Here is a 26,436-nt window from a genome sequence, read left to right on the forward strand (position 1 = left end):
AGGGGGAAGATGGGCAGGGACTCTGCTGTCCAGATATCTGCCAGGCACAGACTAGTGGCAAGATTTCATCTGTAGAGAGAGGTGAGAAAGAGGTCAAGATGTAGGGTGGTTCTGTGTGAGAGAGACCAGTGGACTCAATAAGCTGAGTGAATGACTGGGACCAGTGGACTCAATAGGCTGAGTGGGACCAGTGGACTCAATAAGCTGAGTGAATGAGTGGGACCAGTGGACTCAATAGGCTGAGTGAATGAGTGGAACCAGTGGACTCAATAGGCTGAGTGAATGACTGTGACCAGTGGACTCAATAGGCTGAGTGAATGAGTGGGACCAGTGGACTCAATAGGCTGAGTGAATGAGTGGGACCAGTGGACTCAATAGGCTGAGTGGGACCAGTGGACTCAATAGGCTGAGTGAATGATATAGACCAGTGGACTCAATAGGCTGAGTGAATGAGTGGGACCAGTGGACTCAATAGGCTGAGTGAATGATATAGACCAGTGGACTCAATAGGCTGAGTGAATGACTGGAACCAGTGGACTCAATAGGCTGAGTGAATGAGTGGGACCAGTGGACTCAATAGGCTGAGTGAATGAGTGGGACCAGTGGACTCAATAGGCTGAGTGAATGAGTGGGACCAGTGGACTCAATAGGCTGAGTGGGACCAGTGGACTCAATAGGCTGAGTGAATGATATAGACCAGTGGACTCAATAGGCTGAGTGAATGAGTGAGACCAGTGGACTCAATAGGCTGAGTGAATGAGTGAGACCAGTGGACTCAATAGGCTGAGTGAATGAGTGAGACCAGTGGACTCAATAGGCTGAGTGAATGAGTGGGACCAGTGGACTCAATAGGCTGAGTGAAGGCGTGAGACCAGTGGACTCAATAGGCTGAGTGAATGAGTGAGACCAGTGGACTCAATAGGCTGAGTGAATGAGTGAGACCAGTGGACTCAATAGGCTGAGTGAATGAGTGAGACCAGTGGACTCAATAGGCTGAGTGAATGAGTGAGACCAGTGGACTCAATAGGCTGAGTGAATGAGTGAGACCAGTGGACTCAATAGGCTGAGTGAATGAGTGGGACCAGTGGACTCAATAGGCTGAGTGAATGAGTGAGACCAGTGGACTCAATAGGCTGAGTGAATGAGTGAGACCAGTGGACTCAATAGGCTGAGTGAATGAGTGAGACCAGTGGACTCAATAGGCTGAGTGAATGAGTGGGACCAGTGGACTCAATAGGCTGAGTGAAGGCGTGAGACCAGTGGACTCAATAGGCTGAGTGAATGAGTGAGACCAGTGGACTCAATAGGCTGAGTGAATGAGTGGGACCAGTGGACTCAATAGGCTGAGTGAATGAGTGAGACCAGTGGACTCAATAGGCTGAGTGAAGGCGTGAGACCAGTGGACTCAATAGGCTGAGTGAATGACTGGGACCAGTGGACTCAATAGGCTGAGTGAAGGCGTGAGACCAGTGGACTCAATAGGCTGAGTGAATGAGTGGGACCAGTGGACTCAATAGGCTGAGTGAATGACTGGGACCAGTGGACTCAATAGGCTGAGTGAAGGCGTGAGACCAGTGGACTCAATAGGCTGAGTGAATGAGTGGGACCAGTGGACTCAATAGGCTGAGTGAAGGCGTGAGACCAGTGGACTCAATAGGCTGAGTGAAGGCGTGAGACCAGTGGACTCAATAGGCTGAGTGAATGAGAGAGACCAGTGGACTCAATAGGCTGAGTGAATGAGTGAGACCAGTGGACTCAATAGGCTGAGTGAAGGCGTGAGACCAGTGGACTCAATAGGCTGAGTGAAGGCGTGAGACCAGTGGACTCAATAGGCTGAGTGAATGAGTGGGACCAGTGGACTCAATAGGCTGAGTGAATGAGTGGAACCAGTGGACTCAATAGGCTGAGTGAATGAGTGGGACCAGTGGACTCAATAGGCTGAGTGAATGAGTGGGACCAGTGGACTCAATAGGCTGAGTGAATGAGTGGAACCAGTGGACTCAATAGGCTGAGTGAATGAGTGGGACCAGTGGACTCAATAGGCTGAGTGAATGACTGGAACCAGTGGACTCAATAGGCTGAGTGAAGGCGTGAGACCAGTGGACTCAATAGGCTGAGTGAATGAGAGAGACCAGTGGACTCAATAGGCTGAGTGAATGAGTGGGACCAGTGGACTCAATAGGCTGAGTGAATGAGTGGAACCAGTGGACTCAATAGGCTGAGTGAATGAGTGGAACCAGTGGACTCAATAGGCTGAGTGAATGAGTGGGACCAGTGGACTCAATAGGCTGAGTGAATGAGAGAGACCAGTGGACTCAATAGGCTGAGTGAATGAGTGGGACCAGTGGACTCAATAGGCTGAGTGAATGAGTGGGACCAGTGGACTCAATAGGCTGAGTGAATGAGTGGAACCAGTGGACTCAATAGGCTGAGTGAATGAGTGGGACCAGTGGACTCAATAGGCTGAGTGAATGAGTGGGACCAGTGGAGTCAATAGGCTGAGTGGGACCAGTGGACTCAATAGGCTGAGTGAATGAGTGGAACCAGTGGACTCAATAGGCTGAGTGAATGAGTGGGACCAGTGGACTCAATAGGCTGAGTGAATGAGTGGGACCAGTGGAGTCAATAGGCTGAGTGGGACCAGTGGACTCAATAGGCTGAGTGAATGAGTGGAACCAGTGGACTCAATAGGCTGAGTGAATGAGTGGGACCAGTGGACTCAATAGGCTGAGTGAATGACTGGAACCAGTGGACTCAATAGGCTGAGTGAATGACTGGAACCAGTGGACTCAATAGGCTGAGTGAATGAGTGGGACCAGTGGAGTCAATAGGCTGAGTGGGACCAGTGGACTCAATAGGCTGAGTGAATGAGTGGGACCAGTGGACTCAATAGGCTGAGTGAATGACTGGAACCAGTGGACTCAATAGGCTGAGTGAATGAGTGGGACCAGTGGAGTCAATCGGCTGAGTGGGACCAGTGGACTCAATAGGCTGAGTGAATGAGTGGAACCAGTGGACTCAATAGGCTGAGTGAATGAGTGGGACCAGTGGACTCAATAGGCTGAGTGAATGAGTGGGACCAGTGGAGTCAATAGGCTGAGTGGGACCAGTGGACTCAATAGGCTGAGTGAATGAGTGGAACCAGTGGACTCAATAGGCTGAGTGAATGAGTGGGACCAGTGGACTCAATAGGCTGAGTGAATGACTGGAACCAGTGGACTCAATAGGCTGAGTGAATGCCTGGAACCAGTGGACTCAATAGGCTGAGTGAATGAGTGGGACCAGTGGAGTCAATAGGCTGAGTGGGACCAGTGGACTCAATAGGCTGAGTGAATGAGTGGGACCAGTGGACTCAATAGGCTGAGTGAATGACTGGAACCAGTGGACTCAATAGGCTGAGTGAATGACTGGAACCAGTGGACTCAATAGGCTGAGTGAATGAGAGGGACCAGTGGACTCAATAGGCTGAGTGAATGAGAGGGACCAGTGGACTCAATAGGCTGAGTGAATGACTGGAACCAGTGGACTCAATAGGCTGAGTGAATGAGTGAGACCAGTGGACTCAATAGGCTGAGTGAATGAGAGAGACCAGTGGACTCAATAGGCTGAGTGAATGACTGGAACCAGTGGACTCAATAGGCTGAGTGAATGAGTGAGACCAGTGGACTCAATAGGCTGAGTGAAGGCGTGAGACCAGTGGACTCAACAGGCTGAGTGAATGAGAGAGACCAGTGGACTCAATAGGCTGAGTGAATGAGTGGGACCAGTGGACTCAATAGGCTGAGTGAATGACTGGAACCAGTGGACTCAATAGGCTGAGTGAAGGCGTGAGACCAGTGGACTCAATAGGCTGAGTGAATGAGTGGGACCAGTGGACTCAATAGGCTGAGTGAATGACTGGGACCAGTGGACTCAATAGGCTGAGTGAATGACTGGAACCAGTGGACTCAATAGGCTGAGTGAATGAGAGAGACCAGTGGACTCAATAGGCTGAGTGAATGAGTGGAACCAGTGGACTCAATAGGCTGAGTGAATGACTGGAACCAGTGGACTCAATAGGCTGAGTGAATGAGTGGGACCAGTGGACTCAATAGGCTGAGTGAATGAGTGAGACCAGTGGACTCAATAGGCTGAGTGAATGAGTGGGACCAGTGGACTCAATAGGCTGAGTGAATGAGTGGGACCAGTGGACTCAATAGGCTGAGTGAATGAGTGGGACCAGTGGACTCAATAGGCTGAGTGAATGAGTGGGACCAGTGGACTCAATAGGCTGAGTGAATGAGTGGAACCAGTGGACTCAACAGGCTGAGTGAAGGCGTGAGACCAGTGGACTCAATAGGCTGAGTGAATGAGTGGAACCAGTGGACTCAATAGGCTGAGTGAATGAGAGGAACCAGTGGACTCAATAGGCTGAGTGAATGAGAGGGACCAGTGGACTCAATAGGCTGAGTGAATGACTGGGACCAGTGGACTCAATAGGCTGAGTGAATGAGTGGAACCAGTGGACTCAATAGGCTGAGTGAATGAGTGGGACCAGTGGACTCAATAGGCTGAGTGAATGAGAGAGACCAGTGGACTCAATAGGCTGAGTGAATGAGTGGGACCAGTGGACTCAATAGGCTGAGTGAATGAGTGGGACCAGTGGACTCAATAGGCTGAGTGAATGAGAGAGACCAGTGGACTCAATAGGCTGAGTGAATGACTGGAACCAGTGGACTCAATAGGCTGAGTGAATGAGTGGGACCAGTGGACTCAATAGGCTGAGTGAATGAGTGAGACCAGTGGACTCAATAGGCTGAGTGAATGACTGGAACCAGTGGACTCAATAGGCTGAGTGAATGATATAGACCAGTGGACTCAATAGGCTGAGTGAATGAGTGGGACCAGTGGACTCAATAGGCTGAGTGAATGAGTGGAACCAGTGGACTCAATAGGCTGAGTGAATGAGTGGGACCAGTGGACTCAATAGGCTGAGTGAATGAGTGGGACCAGTGGAGTCAATAGGCTGAGTGGGACCAGTGGACTCAATAGGCTGAGTGAATGAGTGGAACCAGTGGACTCAATAGGCTGAGTGAATGAGTGGGACCAGTGGACTCAATAGGCTGAGTGAATGAGTGGGACCAGTGGAGTCAATAGGCTTAGTGGGACCAGTGGACTCAATAGGCTGAGTGAATGAGTGGAACCAGTGGACTCAATAGGCTGAGTGAATGAGTGGGACCAGTGGACTCAATAGGCTGAGTGAATGACTGGAACCAGTGGACTCAATAGGCTGAGTGAATGACTGGAACCAGTGGACTCAATAGGCTGAGTGAATGAGTGGGACCAGTGGAGTCAATAGGCTGAGTGGGACCAGTGGACTCAATAGGCTGAGTGAATGAGTGGGACCAGTGGACTCAATAGGCTGAGTGAATGACTGGAACCAGTGGACTCAATAGGCTGAGTGAATGAGTGGGACCAGTGGAGTCAATAGGCTGAGTGGGACCAGTGGACTCAATAGGCTGAGTGAATGAGTGGAACCAGTGGACTCAATAGGCTGAGTGAATGAGTGGGACCAGTGGACTCAATAGGCTGAGTGAATGAGTGGGACCAGTGGAGTCAATAGGCTGAGTGGGACCAGTGGACTCAATAGGCTGAGTGAATGAGTGGAACCAGTGGACTCAATAGGCTGAGTGAATGAGTGGGACCAGTGGACTCAATAGGCTGAGTGAATGACTGGAACCAGTGGACTCAATAGGCTGAGTGAATGACTGGAACCAGTGGACTCAATAGGCTGAGTGAATGAGTGGGACCAGTGGAGTCAATAGGCTGAGTGGGACCAGTGGACTCAATAGGCTGAGTGAATGAGTGGGACCAGTGGACTCAATAGGCTGAGTGAATGACTGGAACCAGTGGACTCAATAGGCTGAGTGAATGACTGGAACCAGTGGACTCAATAGGCTGAGTGAATGAGAGGGACCAGTGGACTCAATAGGCTGAGTGAATGAGAGGGACCAGTGGACTCAATAGGCTGAGTGAATGACTGGAACCAGTGGACTCAATAGGCTGAGTGAATGAGTGAGACCAGTGGACTCAATAGGCTGAGTGAATGAGAGAGACCAGTGGACTCAATAGGCTGAGTGAATGACTGGAACCAGTGGACTCAATAGGCTGAGTGAATGAGTGAGACCAGTGGACTCAATAGGCTGAGTGAAGGCGTGAGACCAGTGGACTCAACAGGCTGAGTGAATGAGAGAGACCAGTGGACTCAATAGGCTGAGTGAATGAGTGGGACCAGTGGACTCAATAGGCTGAGTGAATGACTGGAACCAGTGGACTCAATAGGCTGAGTGAAGGCGTGAGACCAGTGGACTCAATAGGCTGAGTGAATGAGTGGGACCAGTGGACTCAATAGGCTGAGTGAATGACTGGGACCAGTGGACTCAATAGGCTGAGTGAATGACTGGAACCAGTGGACTCAATAGGCTGAGTGATTGAGAGAGACCAGTGGACTCAATAGGCTGAGTGAATGAGTGGAACCAGTGGACTCAATAGGCTGAGTGAATGACTGGAACCAGTGGACTCAATAGGCTGAGTGAATGAGTGGGACCAGTGGACTCAATAGGCTGAGTGAATGAGTGAGACCAGTGGACTCAATAGGCTGAGTGAATGAGTGGGACCAGTGGACTCAATAGGCTGAGTGAATGAGTGGGACCAGTGGACTCAATAGGCTGAGTGAATGAGTGGGACCAGTGGACTCAATAGGCTGAGTGAATGAGTGGGACCAGTGGACTCAATAGGCTGAGTGAATGAGAGAGACCAGTGGACTCAACAGGCTGAGTGAATGAGAGAGACCAGTGGACTCAATAGGCTGAGTGAATGAGTGGAACCAGTGGACTCAATAGGCTGAGTGAATGAGTGGGACCAGTGGACTCAATAGGCTGAGTGAATGAGTGTGACCAGTGGACTCAATAGGCTGAGTGAAGGCGTGAGACCAGTGGACTCAATAGGCTGAGTGAAGGCGTGAGACCAGTGGACTCAATAGGCTGAGTGAATGAGTGGAACCAGTGGACTCAATAGGCTGAGTGAATGAGTGGGACCAGTGGACTCAATAGGCTGAGTGAATGACTGGGACCAGTGGACTCAATAGGCTGAGTGAATGACTGGGACCAGTGGACTCAATAGGCTGAGTGAATGAGTGGAACCAGTGGACTCAATAGGCAGAGTGAATGAGTGGGACCAGTGGACTCAATAGGCTGAGTGAATGACTGGGACCAGTGGACTCAATAGGCTGAGTGAATGAGTGGGACCAGTGGACTCAATAGGCTGAGTGAATGAGTGGGACCAGTGGACTCAATAGGCTGAGTGAATGAGTGAGACCAGTGGACTCAATAGGCTGAGTGAATGACTGGAACCAGTGGACTCAATAGGCTGAGTGAATGAGGAGCAGATGTCGTCAACCTTCTTTTCAAAGCGGTTGACAAAGTTGTCCGGGGGGGGGGGGGGGGGGGGATTACGGAGGGAGGAGATGGTGGTAAACAGTTTCCTAGGGTTAGAGGCAGAAGCTTGACATTTAGAGTCATCTCCCTCTCTCTCGCCTCTTCTTGCTGTGTGCTCAGTGGTTAATTGAGAGAACAGGGGGGTGGGGGTCTGCCTCGTATCCAGCTGGCTGTGTGGGCCCCCACGACCTCCTGGTCACTATAAACAAAGATCACGGGATTCAGGAAGAGATTCAGGAAGAGATTCAGGAAGATATTCAGGAAGAGATCCAGGAAGAGATTCAGGAAGAGATTCAGGAAGAGATCCAGGAAGAGATCCAGGAAGAGATCCAGGAAGAGATTCAGGAAGAGATTCAGGAAGAGATTCAGGAAGAAAATCAGGAAGAGAATCAGGAAGAGATTCAGGAAGAGATTCAGGAAGAGAATCAGGAAGAGAATCAGGAAAAGATCCAGGAAGAGATCCAGGAAGAGATCCAGGAAGAGATCCAGGAAGAGAATCAGGAAGAGAATCAGGAAAAGAATCAGGAAAAGAATCAGGAAAAGATCCAGGAAAAGATCCAGGAAAAGATTCAGGAAGAGATTCAGGAAGAGATTCAGGAAGAGATTCAGGAAGAGATTCAGGAAGAGATTCAGGAAGAGAATCAGGAAGAGAATCAGGAAAAGATCCAGGAAAAGATCCAGGAAAAGATCCAGGAAAAGAATCAGGAAAAGAATCAGGAAGAGAATCAGGAAGAGAATCAGGAAGAGAATCAGGAAGAGATCCAGGAAGAGATCCAGGAAAAGATTCAGGAAAAGAATCAGGAAGAGATTCAGGAAGAGATCCAGGAAGAGATTCAGGAAGAGATCCAGGAAGAGATTCAGGAAGAGAATCAGGAAGAGAATCAGGAAAAGATCCAGGAAAAGATCCAGGAAAAGATCCAGGAAGAGATCCAGGAAGAGATCCAGGAAAAGAATCAGGAAGAGATTCAGGAAGAGAATCAGGAAGAGATTCAGGAAGAGATTCAGGAAGAGAATCAGGAAGAGAATCAGGAAAAGATCCATGAAGAGAATCAGGAAGAGATCCAGGAAGAGATCCAGGAAAAGATTCAGGAAAAGATTCAGGAAGAGAATCAGGAAGAGAATCAGGAAAAGAATCAGGAAAAGATCCATGAAGAGAATCAGGAAGAGAATCAGGAAGAGATCCAGGAAAAGATCCAGGAAAAGATTCAGGAAGAGAATCAGGAAGAGAATCAGGAAAATAATCAGGAAAAGATCCATGAAGAGAATCAGGAAGAGAATCAGGAAGAGATCCAGGAAGAGATCCAGGAAGAGATCCAGGAAGAGAATCAGGAAAAGATTGTTCTATCTGTGGTCTCACCATGTTTTTACCTGGCTGCACTAGTTGTACAGCTGTGGTTTGTTCTAAGCCTCATGACTGGAGGTGTGAAATAGACTGTTTAGTGACTCTTGACTTACAGCACACAGGGAATGGATCCTCTCCAAGACTGGGCTAGAAGGATAGGAGCTGACTGTCAAACAAAAGGAGACAGAAAACAGTTTGGAACTGAAAAACCTCAACCAAATCTGCCCAGTGTCTGTGTGGTGTAGTCACTCACATGCATTATGAAGTCACTGAGTTACTTACCTTCCCTAAACGTTAAGACTTTTTGTTGTTGACTGTAAGACTAAACGTGGACCAAAGAGCTCACTGAATCAACAGTACCTGGCTGCATAGAGTAGAGTGGTGCCTTTAGGAGAAGTAATTCAAAGAGCTCACTGAATCAACAGTACCTGGCTGCATAGAGTAGAGTGGTGCCTTTAGGAGAAGTAATTCAAAGAGCTCACTGAATTAACAGTACCTGGCTGCATAGAGTAGAGTGGTGCCTTTAGGAGAAGTAATTCAAAGAGCTCACTGAATCAACAGTACCTGGCTGCATAGAGTAGAGTGGTGCATTTAGGAGAAGTAATTCCAAGCCCTTTTCCTCCTCCTGTAGGATATGAATAGTCACTCTCTTTCTACAAAACAAATTCCTGTCCAGTCTCACAGATGAGGTAATAAATTGGCTTGATGTCATGAAACCCTTTTCATCCACAAAAACCTCTCAAGTAGAATCTCTCTCTCTCTCTCTCTCACTCTTCAGAGAGAGAAAAAACTCCACTCAACCGACATTTTAATTTATCTCTGTGTACAAAAGCTGAAGGCCTCTTCTTCTCCTCCTCCTCCCTCACAACTCTTTATCTGGCACCTCCCCAACTCTCCTCCACCTCCCAGTCAAAAGGAGGGAGCTGGCCCTCTCTCTCTCTGGCACCTCCCCCCCTCCCATTCAAAAGGAGGGAGCCCCCCCCCCTCCCAGTCAAAAGGAGGGAGCTGGCCCTCTCTCTCTCTGGCACCTCCCCAACCCCCCCCCCCTCCCAGTCAAAAGGAGGGAGCCCCCCCCCCTCCCAGTCAAAAGGAGGGAGCTGGCCCTCTCTCTCTCTGGCACCTCCCCAACCCCCCCCCCCCCCCCCCCAGTCAAAAGGAGGGAGCTGGCCCCTTTGTGGCTGTTGTTAAAGCAGGGGCCTTCCAGAGGAGCTGTGCTGAGCTCCCCAGACCCCTCTGATCCCCAGACCCCTCTGCTCCCCAGACCCCTCTGATCTCCTCACTGGCTTTATTTAGGAGCTCGCCACTCAAAAACCTCCCTCCGTCCATCCCTCCCTCCCTCCCTCCATCCCTCCCTCCCCCGCACACAATCCATTCACACTTCAAAGGTGCCCGGCGCCTGCTAACCATTCAGGAATGATGTCATCCTAAACCTCTCGCTCCGCTCTTCTCTCCCACTCTCTTATCAAACCGAGCTGAAAGCATTGGAGCACCCGTTGGTTGGTAGCAGAGTTTGATCCGGTCCACTGGGTGCAGGTTACTGGGAGAGTAACCTCGTCCTCAGGATATTGCGCACGGTGCAGTGAAGCCTGGGACATCTAGTTGGCCTTAGTAGGAAGTGACCGCAGATTTCAATGGGAGTGACCTCCTGAGTAAAGTTTTTGTCATCGTTAAATTTTTTGCCAATCGGTTCCCTTTGGCAGAACTCTTCCCATGAGTCTGTGTGTTACCGAGCAAGAGCAACACTTCGCCCTAAAGACAATGGCCAGAATAAATCAACATAACTCCAGGAATCTGTCATTCATTTAGAAGTTTTGCAGAGGAGTTCTTGATCGTGCAATTTAACATCTAGCTACGAAGTTTAGTGGTTGAAGGAGCGGGGTTTCTGACGTTTGATAATGTCCATTACATCTCTAATCCTGAGCTAGACACTTGTCCATTAGACTACATCTCTAACCCTGAACCAGACACTTGTCCATTACATCTCTAAACCTGAGCCAGACACATGTCCATTACATCTCTAAACCTGAACCAGACACATGTCCATTAGACTACATCTCTAACCCTGAACCAGACACTTGTCCATTACATCTCTAAACCTGAGCCAGACACTTGTCCATTACATCTCTAAACCTGAGCCAGACACTTGTCCATTACATCTCTAAACCTGAGCCAGACACTTGTCCATTAGACTACATCTCTAAACCTGAGCCAGACACATGTCCATTACATCTCTAATCCTGAGCTAGCCACTTGTCCATTACATCTCTAAACCTGAGCTAGACACATGTCCATTACATCTCTAAACCTGAGCCAGACACTTGTCCATTAGACTACATCTCTAAACCTGAGCCAGACACTTGTCCATTAGACTACATCTCTAAACCTGAGCCAGACACATGTCCATTACATCTCTAATCCTGAGCCAGACACTTTCCATTAGACTACATCTCTAAACCTGAGCCAGACACTTGTCCATTACATCTCTAAACCTGAGCCAGACACTTGTCCATTACATCTCTAAACCTGAGCCAGCCACTTGTCCATTAGACTACATCTCTAAACCTGAGCTAGACACTTGTCCATTAGACTACATCTCTAAACCTGAACCAGTCACTTGTCCATTACATCTCTAAACCTGAGCCAGACACATGTCCATTACATCTCTAAACCTGAACCAGACACATGTCCATTAGACTACATCTCTAAACCTGAACCAGACACTTGTCCATTACATCTCTAAACCTGAGCCAGACACATGTCCATTACATCTCTAAACCTGAACCAGACACATGTCCATTAGACTACATCTCTAAACCTGAGCCAGTCACTTGTCCATTAGACTACATCTCTAAACCTGAGCCAGACACTTGTCCATTAGACTACATCTCTAAACCTGAGCCAGACACATGTCCATTACATCTCTAAACCTGAGCCAGACACTTGTCCATTACATCTCTAAACCTGAGCTAGCCACATGTCCATTACATCTCTAAACCTGAACCAGAAACTTGTCCATTACATCTCTAAACCTGAACCAGACACTTGTCCATTAGACTACATCTCTAACCCTGAACCAGTCACTTGTCCATTAGACTACATCTCTAAACCTGAGCCAGACACATGTCCATTACATCTCTAAACCTGAGCCAGACACTTGTCCATTACATCTCTAAACCTGAACCAGACACTTGTCCATTACATCTCTAAACCTGAGCCAGACACTTGTCCATTACATCTCTAAACCTGAGCCAGACACTTGTCCATTAGACTACATCTCTAAACCTGAGCCAGACACTTGTCCATTAGACTACATCTCTAAACCTGAACCAGACACTTGTCCATTACATCTCTAAACCTGAACCAGACACTTGTCCATTACATCTCTAAACCTGAACCAGACACTTGTCCATTACATCTCTAAACCTGAACCAGACACTTGTCCATTAGACTACATCTCTAAACCTGAGCCAGACACTTGTCCATTACATCTCTAAACCTGAGCCAGACACTTGTCCATTACATCTCTAAACCTGAACCAGCCACTTGTCCATTAGACTACATCTCTAAACCTGAGCTAGCCACATGTCCATTAGACTACATCTCTAAACCTGAGCCAGACACTTGTCCATTAGACTACATCTCTAAACCTGAGCCAGACACATGTCCATTAGACTACATCTCTAAACCTGTTCCTTCAATAAACCAGCTACTGTAGTAACAGACCAGCTCGTTCAACACTAAATGCTATGTTCCTTCAATAAGCCAGCTACTGTAGTAACAGACCAGCTCGTTCAACACTAAATGCTATAATCCTTCAATAAACCAGCTACTGTAGTAACAGACCAGCTCGTTCAACACTAAATGCTATAATCCTTCAATAAACCAGCTACTGTAGTAACAGACCAGCTCGTTCAACACTAAATGCTATAATCCTTCAATAAACCAGCTACTGTAGTAACAGACCAGCTCGTTCAACACTAAATGCTATAATCCTTCAATGAGCCAGCTACTGTAGTAACAGACCAGCTCGTTCAACACTAAATGCTATAATCCTTCAATGAGCCAGCTACTGTAGTAACAGACCAGCTCGTTCAACACTAAATGCTATAATCCTTCAATGAGCCAGCTACTGTAGTAACAGACCAGCTCGTTCAACACTAAATGCTATAACCCTTCAATAAACCAGCTACTGTAGTAACATTATTTTATCACAATGAATTTTAATGAAGCATCAACTGGCTGTTCTGCCACCAGTCAGTCAGTATGGAGGCAGTGAACGTAGAGCTGCCCTAGACACATGGAGGTGTTATGATTGGTTGGTAGACACATGGAGCTGTTGTGGGAGATGATTGGCTGGTAGACACGTGGAGCTGTTGTGATGATTGGTTGGTAGACACATGGAGCTGTTGTGGGAGATGATTGGCTGGTAGACACATGGAGGTGTTATGATCGGTTGGTAGACACATGGAGGTGTTGTGGTGATTGGCTGGTAGACACATGGATGTGTTGTGGTGATTGGCTGGTAGACACATGGAGCTGTTGTGGTGATTGGTTGGTAGACACATGGAGGTGTTATGATGATTGGCTGGTAGACACATGGAGGTGTTGTGGTGATTGGCTGGTAGACACATGGAGGTGTTGTGGTGATTGGCTGGTAGACACATGGATGTGTTGTGGGAGGTGATTGGTTGGTTGACACATGGAGGTGTTGTGGTGATTGGCTGGTAGACACATGGAGGTGTTGTGATGATTGGCTGGTAGACACATGGAGGTGTTGTGGTGATTGGCTGGGAGACACATGGAGGTGTTGTGGTGATTGGTTGGTAGACACATGGAGCTGTTGTGGTGATTGGTTGGTAGACACATGGAGCTGTTGTGGTGATTGGTTGGTAGACACATGGAGCTGTTGTGGTGATTGGTTGGTAGACACATGGAGCTGTTGTGGTGATTGGTTGGTAGACACATGGAGGAGTTGTGATTGGTTGGTAGACACATGGAGGTGTTGTGGGAGATGATTGGTTGGTAGACACATGGAGGTGTTGTGGGAGATGATTGGTTGGTAGACACATGGAGCTGTTGTGGGAGATGATTGGTTGGTAGACACATGGAGCTGTTGTGGGAGATGATTGGTTGGTAGACACAAGGAGGTGTTGGGGAGATGATTGGTTGGTAGACACATGGAGGTGTTATGATTGGTTGGTAGACACATGGAGCTGTTGTGATGATTGGTTGGTAGACACATGGAGGTGTTGTGATGATTGGTTGGTAGACACATGGAGGTGTTGTGGGAGATGATTGGTTGGTAGACACATGGAGGTGTTGTGGGAGATGATTGGTTGGTAGACACATGGAGGTGTTGTGATGATTGGTTGGTAGACACATGGAGGTGTTGGGGAGATGATTGGTTGGTAGACACATGGAGCTGTTGTGGTGATTGGTTGGTAGACACATGGAGCTGTTGTGGTGATTGGTTGGTAGACACATGGAGCTGTTGTGGTGATTGGTTGGTAGACACATGGAGCTGTTGTGATTGGTTGGGAGACACATGGAGGTGTTGTGGGAGATGATTGGTTGGTAGACACATGGAGGTGTTGTGGGAGATGATTGGTTGGTAGACACATGGAGCTGTTGTGGGAGATGATTGGTTGGTAGACACATGGAGGAGTTGTGATTGGTTGGGAGACACATGGAGGTGTTGTGGGAGATGATTGGTTGGTAGACACATGGAGGTGTTGTGGGAGATGATTGGTTGGTAGACACATGGAGCTGTTGTGGGAGATGATTGGTTGGTAGACACATGGAGGTGTTGTGGGAGATGATTGGTTGGTAGACACATGGAGCTGTTGTGGGAGATGATTGGTTGGTAGACACATGGAGGTGTTGGGGAGATGATTGGTTGGTAGACACATGGAGCTGTTGTGGTGATTGGTTGGTAGACACATGGAGCTGTTGTGGTGATTGGTTGGTAGACACATGGAGCTTTTATGATTGGTTGGTAGACACATGGAGCTGTTGTGGTGATTGGTTGGTAGACACATGGAGTTGTTGTGGTGATTGGTTGGTAGACACATGGAGCTGTTGTGGTGATTGGTTGGTAGACACATGGAGCTGTTGTGGTGATTGGTTGGTAGACACATGGAGCTGTTGTGGTGATTGGTTGGTAGACACATGGAGCTGTTGTGGTGATTGGTTGGTAGACACATGGAGGTGTTGTGGGAGATGATTGGTTGGTAGACACATGGAGGTGTTGTGGGAGATGATTGGTTGGTAGACACATGGAGGTGTTGTGATGATTGGTTGGTAGACACATGGAGGTGTTGTGATGATTGGTTGGTAGACACATGGAGCTGTTGTGGTGATTGGTTGGTAGACACATGGAGGTGTTGTGATGATTGGTTGGTAGACACATGGAGGTGTTGGGGAGATGATTGGTTGGTAGACACATGGAGGTGTTGGGGAGATGATTGGTTGGTAGACACATGGAGGTGTTGTGGGAGATGATTGGTTGGTAGACACATGGAGGTGTTGTGATGATTAGTTGGTAGACACATGGAGGTGTTGTGATGATTGGTTGGTAGACACATGGAGGTGTTGGGGAGATGATTGGTTGGTAGACACATGGAGGTGTTGTGATGATTGGTTGGTAGACACATGGAGGTGTTGTGATGATTGGTTGGTAGACACATGGAGGTGTTGTGATGATTGGTTGGTAGACACATGGAGGTGTTGTGATGATTGGTTGGTAGACACATGGAGGTGTTGGGGAGATGATTGGTTGGTAGACACATGGAGGTGTTGTGATGATTGGTTGGTAGACACATGGAGGTGTTGGGGAGATGATTGGTTGGTAGACACATGGAGGTGTGGTGGGAGATGATTGGTTGGTAGACACATGGAGGTGTGGTGGGAGATGATTGGTTGGTAGACACATGGAGGTGTTGTGATGATTGGTTGGTAGACACATGGAGGTGTTGTGATGATTGGTTGGTAGACACATGGAGGTGTTGTGATGATTGGTTGGTAGACACATGGAGGTGTTGTGATGATTGGTTGGTAGACACATGGAGGTGTTGTGATGATTGGTTGGTTAGACACATGGAGGTGTTGGGGAGATGATTGGTTGGTAGACACATGGAGGTGTTGTGATGATTGGTTGGTAGACACATGGAGGTGTTATGGGAGATGATTGGTTGGTAGACACATGGAGGTGTTATGGGAGATGATTGGTTGGTAGACACATGGAGGTGTTGTGATTGGTTGGTAGACACATGGAGGTGTTGTGATGATTGACTGGTAGACACATGGAGGTGTTGTGATTGGTTGGTAGACACATGGAGGTGTTGGGGGTGATGATTGGTTGGTCCCTTTTGTACTTTAACCATTTGTACATCGTTACAACACTGTATATAGACATAATATGACATTTGAAATGTCTTTATTCTTTTGGAACTTCTATGAGTGTAATGTTTACTGTTCATTTTTATTGTTTATTTCACTTTTGTATATTATCTACCTCACTTGTGTTGGCAATGTTAACATATGTTTCCCTTGTCAATAAAACCCTTAAATTGAAATTGAGAGAGAGAGATTGTTAGTCTTTTGATTTGGCAGCAGGAGTCTGGGTGACTGTGGTCCAGTAGTCTCTTCAACTGTAACATTGATGATTGGTTGGTCCAGTAGTCTCTTCAACTGTAACATTGATGATTGGTTGGTCCAGTAGTCTCTTCAGCTGTAACATTGATGATTGGTTGGTCCAGTAGTCTCTTCAGCTGTAACATTGATGATTGGTTGGTCCAGTAGTCTCTTCAACTGTAACATTGATGATTGGTTGGTCCAGTAGTCTCTTCAGCTGTAACATTGATGATTGGTTGGTCCAGTAGTCTCTTCAGCTGTAACATTGATGATTGGTTGGTCCAGTAGTCTCTTCAGCTGTAACATTGATGATTGGTTGGTCCAGTAGTCTCTTCAGCTGTAACGTTGATGATTGGTTGGTCCAGTAGTCTCTTCAGCTGTAACGTTGATGATTGGTTGGTCCAGTAGTCTCTTCAGCTGTAACGTTGATGATTGGTTGGTCCAGTAGTCTCTTCAGCTGTAACATTGATGATTGGTTGGTCCAGTAGTCTCTTCAGCTGTAACATTGATGATTGGTTGGTCCAGTAGTCTCTTCAGCTGTAACATTGATGATTGGTTGGTCCAGTAGTCTCTTCAACTGTAACATTGATGATTGGTTGGTCCAGTAGTCTCTTCAGCTGTAACATTGATGATTGGTTGGCCCAGTAGTCTCTTCAGCTGTAACATTGATGATTGGTTGGTCCAGTAGTCTCTTCAGCTGTAACATTGATGATTGGTTGGTCCAGTAGTCTCTTCAGCTGTAACATTGATGATTGGTTGGTCCAGTAGTCTCTTCAACTGTAACATTGATGATTGGTTGGTCCAGTAGTCTCTTCAACTGTAACATTGATGATTGGTTGGTCCAGTAGTCTCTTCAGCTGTAACATTGATGATTGGTTGGTCCAGTAGTCTCTTCAGCTGTAACATTGATGATTGGTTGGTCCAGTAGTCTCTTCAGCTGTAACGTTGATGATTGGTTGGTCCAGTAGTCTCTTCAGCTGTAACTTTGATGATTGGTTGGTCCAGTAGTCTCTTCAGCTGTAACATTGATGATTGGTTGGTCCAGTAGTCTCTTCAGCTGTAACGTTGATGATTGGTTGGTCCAGTAGTCTCTTCAGCTGTAACGTTGATGATTGGTTGGTCCAGTAGTCTCTTCAGCTGTAACGTTGATGATTGGTTGGTCCAGTAGTCTCTTCAGCTGTAACATTGATGATTGGTTGGTCCAGTAGTCTCTTCAGCTGTAACATTGATGATTGGTTGGTCCAGTAGTCTCTTCAGCTGTAACATTGATGATTGGTTGGTCCAGTAGTCTCTTCAACTGTAACATTGATGATTGGTTGGTCCAGTAGTCTCTTCAGCTGTAACATTGATGATTGGTTGGCCCAGTAGTCTCTTCAGCTGTAACATTGATGATTGGTTGGTCCAGTAGTCTCTTCAGCTGTAACATTGATGATTGGTTGGTCCAGTAGTCTCTTCAGCTGTAACATTGATGATTGGTTGGTCCAGTAGTCTCTTCAACTGTAACATTGATGATTGGTTGGTCCAGTAGTCTCTTCAACTGTAACATTGATGATTGGTTGGTCCAGTAGTCTCTTCAGCTGTAACATTGATGATTGGTTGGTCCAGTAGTCTCTTCAGCTGTAACATTGATGATTGGTTGGTCCAGTAGTCTCTTCAGCTGTAACGTTGATGATTGGTTGGTCCAGTAGTCTCTTCAGCTGTAACTTTGATGATTGGTTGGTCCAGTAGTCTCTTCAGCTGTAACATTGATGATTGGTTGGTCCAGTAGTCTCTTCAGCTGTAACATTGATGATTGGTTGGTCCAGTAGTCTCTTCAGCTGTAACGTTGATGATTGGTTGGTCCAGTAGTCTCTTCAGCTGTAACGTTGATGATTGGTTGGTCCAGTAGTCTCTTCAGCTGTAACTTTGATGATTGGTTGGTCCAGTAGTCTCTTCAGCTGTAACATTGATGATTGGTTGGTCTGTAACATTGATGATTGGTTGGTCGGCACTGTTGTGCCGCTAAGGACTGTTGTGTCGCTAAGGACTGTTGTGTCGCTAAGGACTGTTGTGTCGCTAAGGACTGTTGTGTCGCTAAGGGCTGTCGTGTCGCTAAGGGCTGTCGTGTCGCTAAGGGCTGTCGTGTCGCTAAGGGCTGTCGTGTCGCTAAGGGCTGTCGTGTCGCTAAGGGCTGTCGTGTCGCTAAGGGCTGTCGTGTCGCTAAGGGCTGTCGTGTCGCTAAGGGCTGTCGTGCCGCTAAGGGCTGTCGTGCCGCTAAGGGCTGTCGTGTCGCCATATATGTATTTCTGTCAGTATTGTCCTCTGGCTGAGGAGATCTAACCTTCACCAGTTACCAAACAGATACAACACATCCCTTTGTTCCTGTTAGATTCATTTAAACTGGACCACAGTCATACATTATCAGACTGATCCTTGTCTGTCTGACTCTCTCTCTCTCTAGTCTCTCTTTCTCTCTCTCTGTCTCTTTCTCTGTCTTTCTCTCTCTCTGTCTCTGTCTCTCTCTCTGTCTCTCTATCTGTCTCTCTCTCTCTCTCTCTCTGTCTCTCTCTCTCTCTCTCTCTCTCTGTCTTTCTCTTTGTCTCTTTCTCTCTGTCTCTCTCTCTTTCTCTCTCTCTCTGTCTGTCTCTTTCTCTCTCTGTCTGTCTGTCTTTCTCTTTGTCTCTTTCTCTCTGTCTCTGTCTTTCTCTTTGTCTCTTTCTCTCTGTCTCTCTCTCTCTCTCTCGATCTGTCTTTCTCTCTGTCTCTCTCTCTAGTCTCTGTCTTTCTCTTTGTCTCTTTCTCTCTGTCTCTCTCTCTCTCTCTCTCTCTAGTCTCTCTCTGCCTCTATTAAATGATAAAGCTGTTGTATTATGTGTTGTATTATTGTTGTATTATTATTGTATGTTGTATTATGTGTCCAGTGTTTTTAACCATGTTAATAGTTGTATAATGAATTGTAGAGTAGATGAGTAAACCACTGTGCTCCACTGCCCTTTTCATGACACCGAGTTCCTCTGTGCTGTCCCCCATTAGTCTCTCCCATAGTCTCTGTGTGGCTGAGCTCTCTGCTGACCTCTGACCTGCGTCCTGGCTTCAGTAGCTTTAGTGTCTCAGTGCCGTGGCCCTCGCAGCCCTCAGAGTTCTGGTATGTGACCGTAGTGTCACCTACATACCTCCCTGCAAGGTCACACTGAGACGTTACAGACACACCTCCCTGCAAGGTCACACTGAGACGTTAGGGACACACCCCCCTGCAAGGTCACGCTGAGACGTTAGAGAGACACCCCCCTGCAAGGTCACGCTGAGGCGTTAGGGACACACCCCCCTGCAAGGTCACGCTGAGACGTTAGAGAGACACCCCCCTGCAAGGTCACGCTGAGGCGTTAGGGACACACCCCCCTGCAAGGTCACACTGAGACACACCCCCTGAAAGGTCACACTGAGACACACCTCCCTGCAAGGTCACACTGAGGCGTTAGAGAGACACCCCCCTGCAAGGTCACGCTGAGGCGTTAGGGACACACCCCCCTGCAAGGTCACACTGAGACACACCCCCTGAAAGGTCACACTGAGACACACCTCCCTGCAAGGTCACGCTGAGACGTTAGAGAGACACCCCCCTGCAAGGTCACGCTGAGGCGTTAGGGACACACCCCCCTGCAAGGTCACACTGAGACACACCCCCTGAAAGGTCACACTGAGACACACCTCCCTGCAAGGTCACACTGAGGCGTTACAGACACACCTCCCTGCAAGGTCACACTGAGACGTTACAGACACTCCTCCCTGCAAGGTCACGCTGAGACGTTAGAGACACACCCCCCTGCAAGGTCACACTGAGGCGTTACAGACACACCCCCCTGCAAGGTCACACTGAGACGTTACAGACACACCCCCCTGCAAGGTCACACTGAGGCGTTACAGACACACCCCCCTGCAAGGTCACACTGAGACGTTACAGACACACCTCCCTGCAAGGTCACACTGAGACACTCCTCCCTGCAAGGTCACACTGAGACACTCCTCCCTGCAAGGTCACCCTGAGACGTTACAGACACACCTCCCTGCAAGGTCACACTGAGACGTTACAGACACACCTCCCTGCAAGGTCACACTGAGACACACCTCCCTGCAAGGTCACACTGAGACGTTACAGACACACCTCCCTGCAAGGTCACCCTGAGACGTTACAGACACACCTCCCTGCAAGGTCACACTGAGGCGTTACAGACACACCCCCCTGCAAGGTCACACTGAGATGTTACAGACACACCTCCCTGCAAGGTCACACTGAGGCGTTACAGACACACCCCCCTGCAAGGTCACACTGAGACGTTACAGACACACCTCCCTGCAAGGTCACCCTGAGACGTTACAGACACACCTCCCTGCAAGGTCACCCTGAGACGTTACAGACACACCTCCCTGCAAGGTCACACTGAGACATTAGAGACACACCTCCCTGCAAGGTCACACTGAGACACACCTCCCTGAAAGGTCACACTGAGACACACCTCCCTGCAAGGTCACACTGAGGCGTTACAGACACTCCTCCCTGCAAGGTCACACTGAGACGTTACAGACACTCCTCCCTGCAAGGTCACGCTGAGACGTTAGAGAGACACCCCCCTGCAACCTCTTCATACCTCTCTCTCTGTCTCTCTCCTGTCGTTCTCTCTCTCGCTCTCTATTCTCTCTCTCTCTCTCTCTCTCTCTCTCTCTCTCTCTCTCTTTTCTCCCTCTCTGTCACACTGAGACACACCTCCCTGCAAGGTCACACTGAGACACACCTCCCTGCAAGGTCACACTGAGACACACCCCCCTGCAAGGTCACGCTGAGGCGATAGAGACATTGAGAGAGAGACAGAGACTAGAGAGAGAGACATTGAGAGACCGAGAGAGAGACAGACTAGAGAGAGAGAGAGAGACATTGAGAGAGAGACAGAGACTAGAGAGAGAGACATTGAGAGAGAGACAGAGACTAGAGAGAGAGAGTCAGAGACTAGAGAGAGAGAGATAATTGAATTGAGAGAGAGAGAGAGAGAGAGAGAGAGAGAGAGAGAGAGAGAGAGAGAGAGAGAGAGAGAGAGAGAGAGAGAGAGTTCTCTGTCAGCAGGGCCAGTTATTCAGAAGAGAGGAATTTCTAGAGGCCTGTTGGAATGTCCAGGGGCCCGGGTGGCTCCTCTCAGCATCAGGTCTCCTAAGCGATTACCGCTCTCTCTCTCCCTCTCTCTCCCTCTGGGGTCACAGCAGTGAGCGTTTGATCTGGCCTTAACCTCCTGTCAGACCCTAGCCCCCTTCTATACACTGAGACCAGTAGCCAGCAGAGGTCAGACACCCCAAGATGGGCTGCATCCCAAATGGCCTCGTTCCCTACATAGTGCACTACTTTTGACCAGATGCCAATGGGGTGCTCCCTGTCCACCCTATTGGCCCTGGTTAAAAGTAGTGCACTATGTAGGGAATAGGGTACCATTCTAGTTGTTTTGCTTTAGAGAGTGTAGAATAGAGGGATTCAACAGAGACTTGATTTACAACTGAAAGACTCTGTGTCCGGTTCAGAGAGAAATCCTCTTCTGAAAGAGACTGTCCTCCCTGTCAGATATCAGCTGTAGTTAGTCCGGTATCAATGTCCTGGTCTGGTCATTCAGACAGGATATAGACAGTCTTCTCCTGGTCGTCATGAACTCTCAACGTGTCCTGTTGTTGATAATACTGAGAGATGGATTCTGGGTAGTTAAATGAGATGGATTAATTTATTAGAGGTGTTAACTTGTTAAGACTAAGCATGTCTTTCTCATCAGCGTTACAGAGATTAGACAGCTTGTTAGAGCTCATTAAGGAGCTGTGTGTGTGTGTGTGTGTGTGTGTGTGTGTGTGTGTGTGTGTGTGTGTGTGTGTGTGTGTGTGTGTGTGTGTGTGTGTGTGTGTGTGTGTGTGTGTGTGTGTGTGTGTGTGTGTGTGGTGTGGGGGGGGGGGGTCTTGATTGGTCAGACCTCCCAGCTCCTCCACACATCCCTCTGTTGTTTAGAGAGCAGAGAGGGCTTCTCTCCTGACCCCTGACCTCTTCATACCTCTCTCTCTGTCCACCATCCTCTCCCTCTCTCTCCTGTCGTTCTCTCTCTCGCTCTCTATTCTCTCTCTCTCTCTCTCTCTCTCTCTCTCTCTCTCTCTCTCTCTCTCTCTCTCTCTCTCTCTTTTCTCTCTCTCTCTCTCTCTCTCTCTCTTTTCTCTCTCTCTCTCTCTCTCGCTCGCTCTCTATTCTCTCTCTCTCTCTCTCTCTCTCTTTTCTCTCTCTCTCTCTCTCTCTCTCTCTCTCTCTCTCTTTTCTCTCTCTCCCTCTCTCTCGCTCGCTCTCTATTCTCTCTCTGTCTCTCTCTCTGTCTCTCTCTCTCTCTCTCTCTCTCTCTCTCTCTCTCTCTCTCTTTTCTCTCTCTCCCTCTCTGTCTCTCTCTCTGTTCTCTCCCTCTCTCTTCCTCCCACCTTAGTTTAACACACTGACTGTAATTATCTGGATATGAGTGTTCGCTAAATGACCAACATGTGAAATGTATCAGAAGACTGTTGGTCCTTCTCTCTCTCCAGGCGTATCAGTTTGGAACATTCAAGACCACTACTGATTAACTTTCTCCTCCTCTCTTCTTCTCTCTTCTTCTCTCTCCTTCTCTCTCCTTCTCTCTCCTCTTTCCTCCTCTCTCCTTCTCTCTCCTCTCCTTCTCGCTCCTCTCTCCTTCTCTCCTCTCTTCTTCTCTCTCTCCTCTCTCCTCCTCTCTCCTCTCTTCTCTCTCCAGGCGTATGAGTGGGCATTGGAGGGGATGCGTCACCTGGCCAGCATAAGCATGGAGGACTGCACGGTGCCCGACAAGAGCCAGGGGGTGATCAGCTGTCTGGAGGGGTACCGCCGGCAGCACCCCCCGATCCCCGACCCCCGCTTCCAGGAGATGAAGGAGCTGGCTGGAGAGATGAAGAGCGAGCAGGGCCTCAAACAGTGGAAGTTCGCCTGGTCCAAGTGCCAGGAGACCAAGCAGATGTTTGAGAAGAAGCTGGAGGCCGCCCTGAGGACGAGGCGAGCCCTGCCCACGGGAGAGTCACCTGGGTCGGGTACAACGGGTACGGGGAAGGCCGGCGGGGCAGGGGACGCCACCCCCAGACGTTACTCTGACGGTAACAGCGGCGTGGGACAGGAGAGGAGCAGCAGTGTGTCGTACGCCTGCAGAAAGGCCTTTAGTGGCGTGTGGGGGGTCAGAGAGAGGCTGTCCTCCAGCTCTGCCTCAGCTCAGTCGTCCTGCAGCCTCAAACAGGAGACAGGAGGAGACAAGACACCTCTAACGTCCTCTCCCTACGGTCTGGTGCACAGGCTCCCCCTCACCCCCAACAGCCCCTTCTCCACCCAGCGCCTCACCCGCAGCACTTCCTCCGAGGAGTCGTCCCACGGGGCCCGTAGCTCCTCCTTCTCCCCCTCCCTGACCCCCCCGGAGCCAAGCTCCGCCCCTAACCCTGCTCGCCGACCCCCGCTCCGCAAGACCCAGAGCTTCGACTGCCAGAGCCCCGCCCCCGCCGCCCTTGACTCCTCCCGCTACGGGACCTGTCAGCGTACGCTGAGCGAGCCGGCGCGGCGAGGGAACACCGGGGTGTTTATTAAAGGCCTGGAGGTCAGTAGCAGGGAGGGGGCAGAGCGACCCTACTCCCCCAGGATGACGCCTCCTGGCTGGGCAGCAGGAGAGACACTGAGGACCCCCTCCACCAGCACTACCAGTAGTCCTGTACCAGAGACCCGCGCCAAGGGCAGGTGGGTCTAGTCGAGCTACTACACACACACACACACACACACACACACACACACACACACACACACACACACACACACGGACAGATGGGTTTTAGTCTAGCTACCACTACTCTACTGTCTGCCAGTCCATCTCTGCCGTGTGTGTGTGTGCCTGTTGTTAATCCCTTCTCCACTCAGCTACACACACCTCTTGTGTTTAGTCTCCTTGGCATCCTGGTGGGAAGCGTGTGTGTGTGTAATAGGCTCTGTGTGTGTAAAAGGCTCTGTGTGTGGCCGTGTGGAGGCTGGGCCTGATGCCGAGGCTGTCACCAGAGAACCTATCACACTGTTCACAGACCCCAACCCCACACAGAGTGGTACGCAACCCCTGAACTCACACACATGAGGAGGGAGGGAGGGAGGGAGGGGGGGGGAGGGAGGGAGGGGGGGGGGGGTGAGGGAGAGAGAGAGAGAGAGGTGAACTGAGGGAGGGAGAGAGTTGGAGGGAGAGAGTTGAACTGAGGGAGGGAGGGAGGTGAACTGAGGGAGGGAGGGAGGGAGGTGAACTGAGGGAGGGAGGGAGGGAGGGAGGTAAACTGAGGGAGGGAGAGGGAGGGAGGTGAACTGAGGGAGGGAGGGAGGGAGGTAAACTGAGGGAGGGAGGGAGGGAGGTGAACTGAGGGAGGGAGGGAGGGAGGTAAACTGAGGGAGGGAGGGAGGGAGGGAGGTGAACTGAGGGAGGGAGGGAGGGAGGTAAACTGAGGGAGGGAGGGAGGTAAACTGAGGGAGGGAGGGAGGTAAACTGAGGGAGGGAGGGAGGTAAACTGAGGGAGGGAGGGAGTTGAACTGAGGGAGGGAGGGAGGTAAACTGAGGGAGGGAGGGAGGTAAACTGAGGGAGGGAGGGAGGTAAACTGAGGGAGGGAGGGAGGTAAACTGAGGGAGGGAGGGAGGTAAACTGAGGGAGGGAGGGAGGGAGGTAAACTGAGGGAGGGAGGGAGTAAACTGAGGGAGGGAGGGAGGTAAACTGAGGGAGGGAGGGAGGTAAACTGAGGGAGGGAGGGAGGGAGGGAGGTGAACTGAGGGAGGGAGGGAGGGAGGGAGGGAGGTGAACTGACCAGTCTAACAGTCCTCTCCCCCTCTCTCTCCCTCCACAGTAAACTGACCAGTCTTAACAGTCCTCTCTCTCCCTCCACAGTAAACTGACCAGTCTAACAGTCCTCTCCTCCTCTCTCTCCCTCCACAGTAAACTGACCAGTCTAACAGTCCTCTCCTCCTCTCTCTCCCTCCACAGTAAACTGACCAGTCTAACAGTCCTCTCCTCCTCTCTCTCCCTCCACAGTAAACTGACCAGTCTTAACAGTCCTCTCCTCCTCTCTCTCCCTCCACAGTAAACTGACCAGTCTAACAGTCCTCTCCTCCTCTCTCTCCCTCCACAGTAAACTGACCAGTCTAACAGTCCTCTCCTCCTCTCTCTCCCTCCACAGTAAACTGACCAGTCTTAACAGTCCTCTCCTCCTCTCTCTCCCTCCACAGTAAACTGACCAGTCTAACAGTCCTCTCCTCCTCTCTCTCCCTCCACAGTAAACTGACCAGTCTAACAGTCCTCTCCTCCTCTCTCTCCCTCCACAGTAAACTGACCAGTCTTAACAGTCCTCTCCTCCTCTCTCTCGCCACAGTAAACTGACCAGTCTAACAGTCCTCTCCTCCTCTCTCTCCCTCCACAGTAAACTGACCAGTCTTAACAGTCCTCTCCTCCTCTCTCTCGCCACAGTAAACTGACCAGTCTAACAGTCCTCTCCCCCTCTCTCTCCCTCCACAGTAAACTGACCAGTCTAACAGTCCTCTCTCTCCCTCCACAGTAAACTGACCAGTCTAACAGTCCTCTCCTCCTCTCTCTCCCTCCACAGTAAACTGACCAGTCTAACAGTGCTCTCTCTCCCTTCACAGTAAACTGACCAGTCTTAACAGTCCTCTCCTCCTCTCTCTCCCTCCACAGTAAACTGACCAGTCTAACAGTCCTCTCCCCCTCTCTCTCCCTCCACAGTAAACTGACCAGTCTTAACAGTCCTCTCTCTCCCTCCACAGTAAACTGACCAGTCTAACAGTCCTCTCCTCCTCTCTCTCCCTCCACAGTAAACTGACCAGTCTAACAGTCCTCTCCCCCTCTCTCTCCCTCCACAGTAAACTGACCAGTCTAACAGTCATCTCTCTCCCTCCACAGTAAACTGACCAGTCTTAA

The 26,436-nt window shown here is 49.4% G+C and overlaps 1 protein-coding gene across 1 annotated transcript in view; it reads left to right on the forward strand.

The window, feature by feature from the left end:
• The window catches only part of LOC129834917 (pleckstrin homology domain-containing family G member 4B-like), a 123,406-nt gene that overhangs the window by 64,828 nt on the left and 32,142 nt on the right, over nucleotides 1–26,436 (forward strand). The window contains exon 4 of the mRNA XM_055900288.1: nucleotides 23,220–24,217. Coding sequence (XP_055756263.1) covers nucleotides 23,244–24,217 — 974 coding nt within the window. The 5' untranslated portion in view covers nucleotides 23,220–23,243. The remainder of the gene's footprint in view (nucleotides 1–23,219; nucleotides 24,218–26,436) is intronic.

Source organism: Salvelinus fontinalis, chromosome 35 (genome assembly GCF_029448725.1).
Source record: "Salvelinus fontinalis isolate EN_2023a chromosome 35, ASM2944872v1, whole genome shotgun sequence".
NCBI classification, from domain to species: domain Eukaryota; kingdom Metazoa; phylum Chordata; class Actinopteri; order Salmoniformes; family Salmonidae; genus Salvelinus; species Salvelinus fontinalis.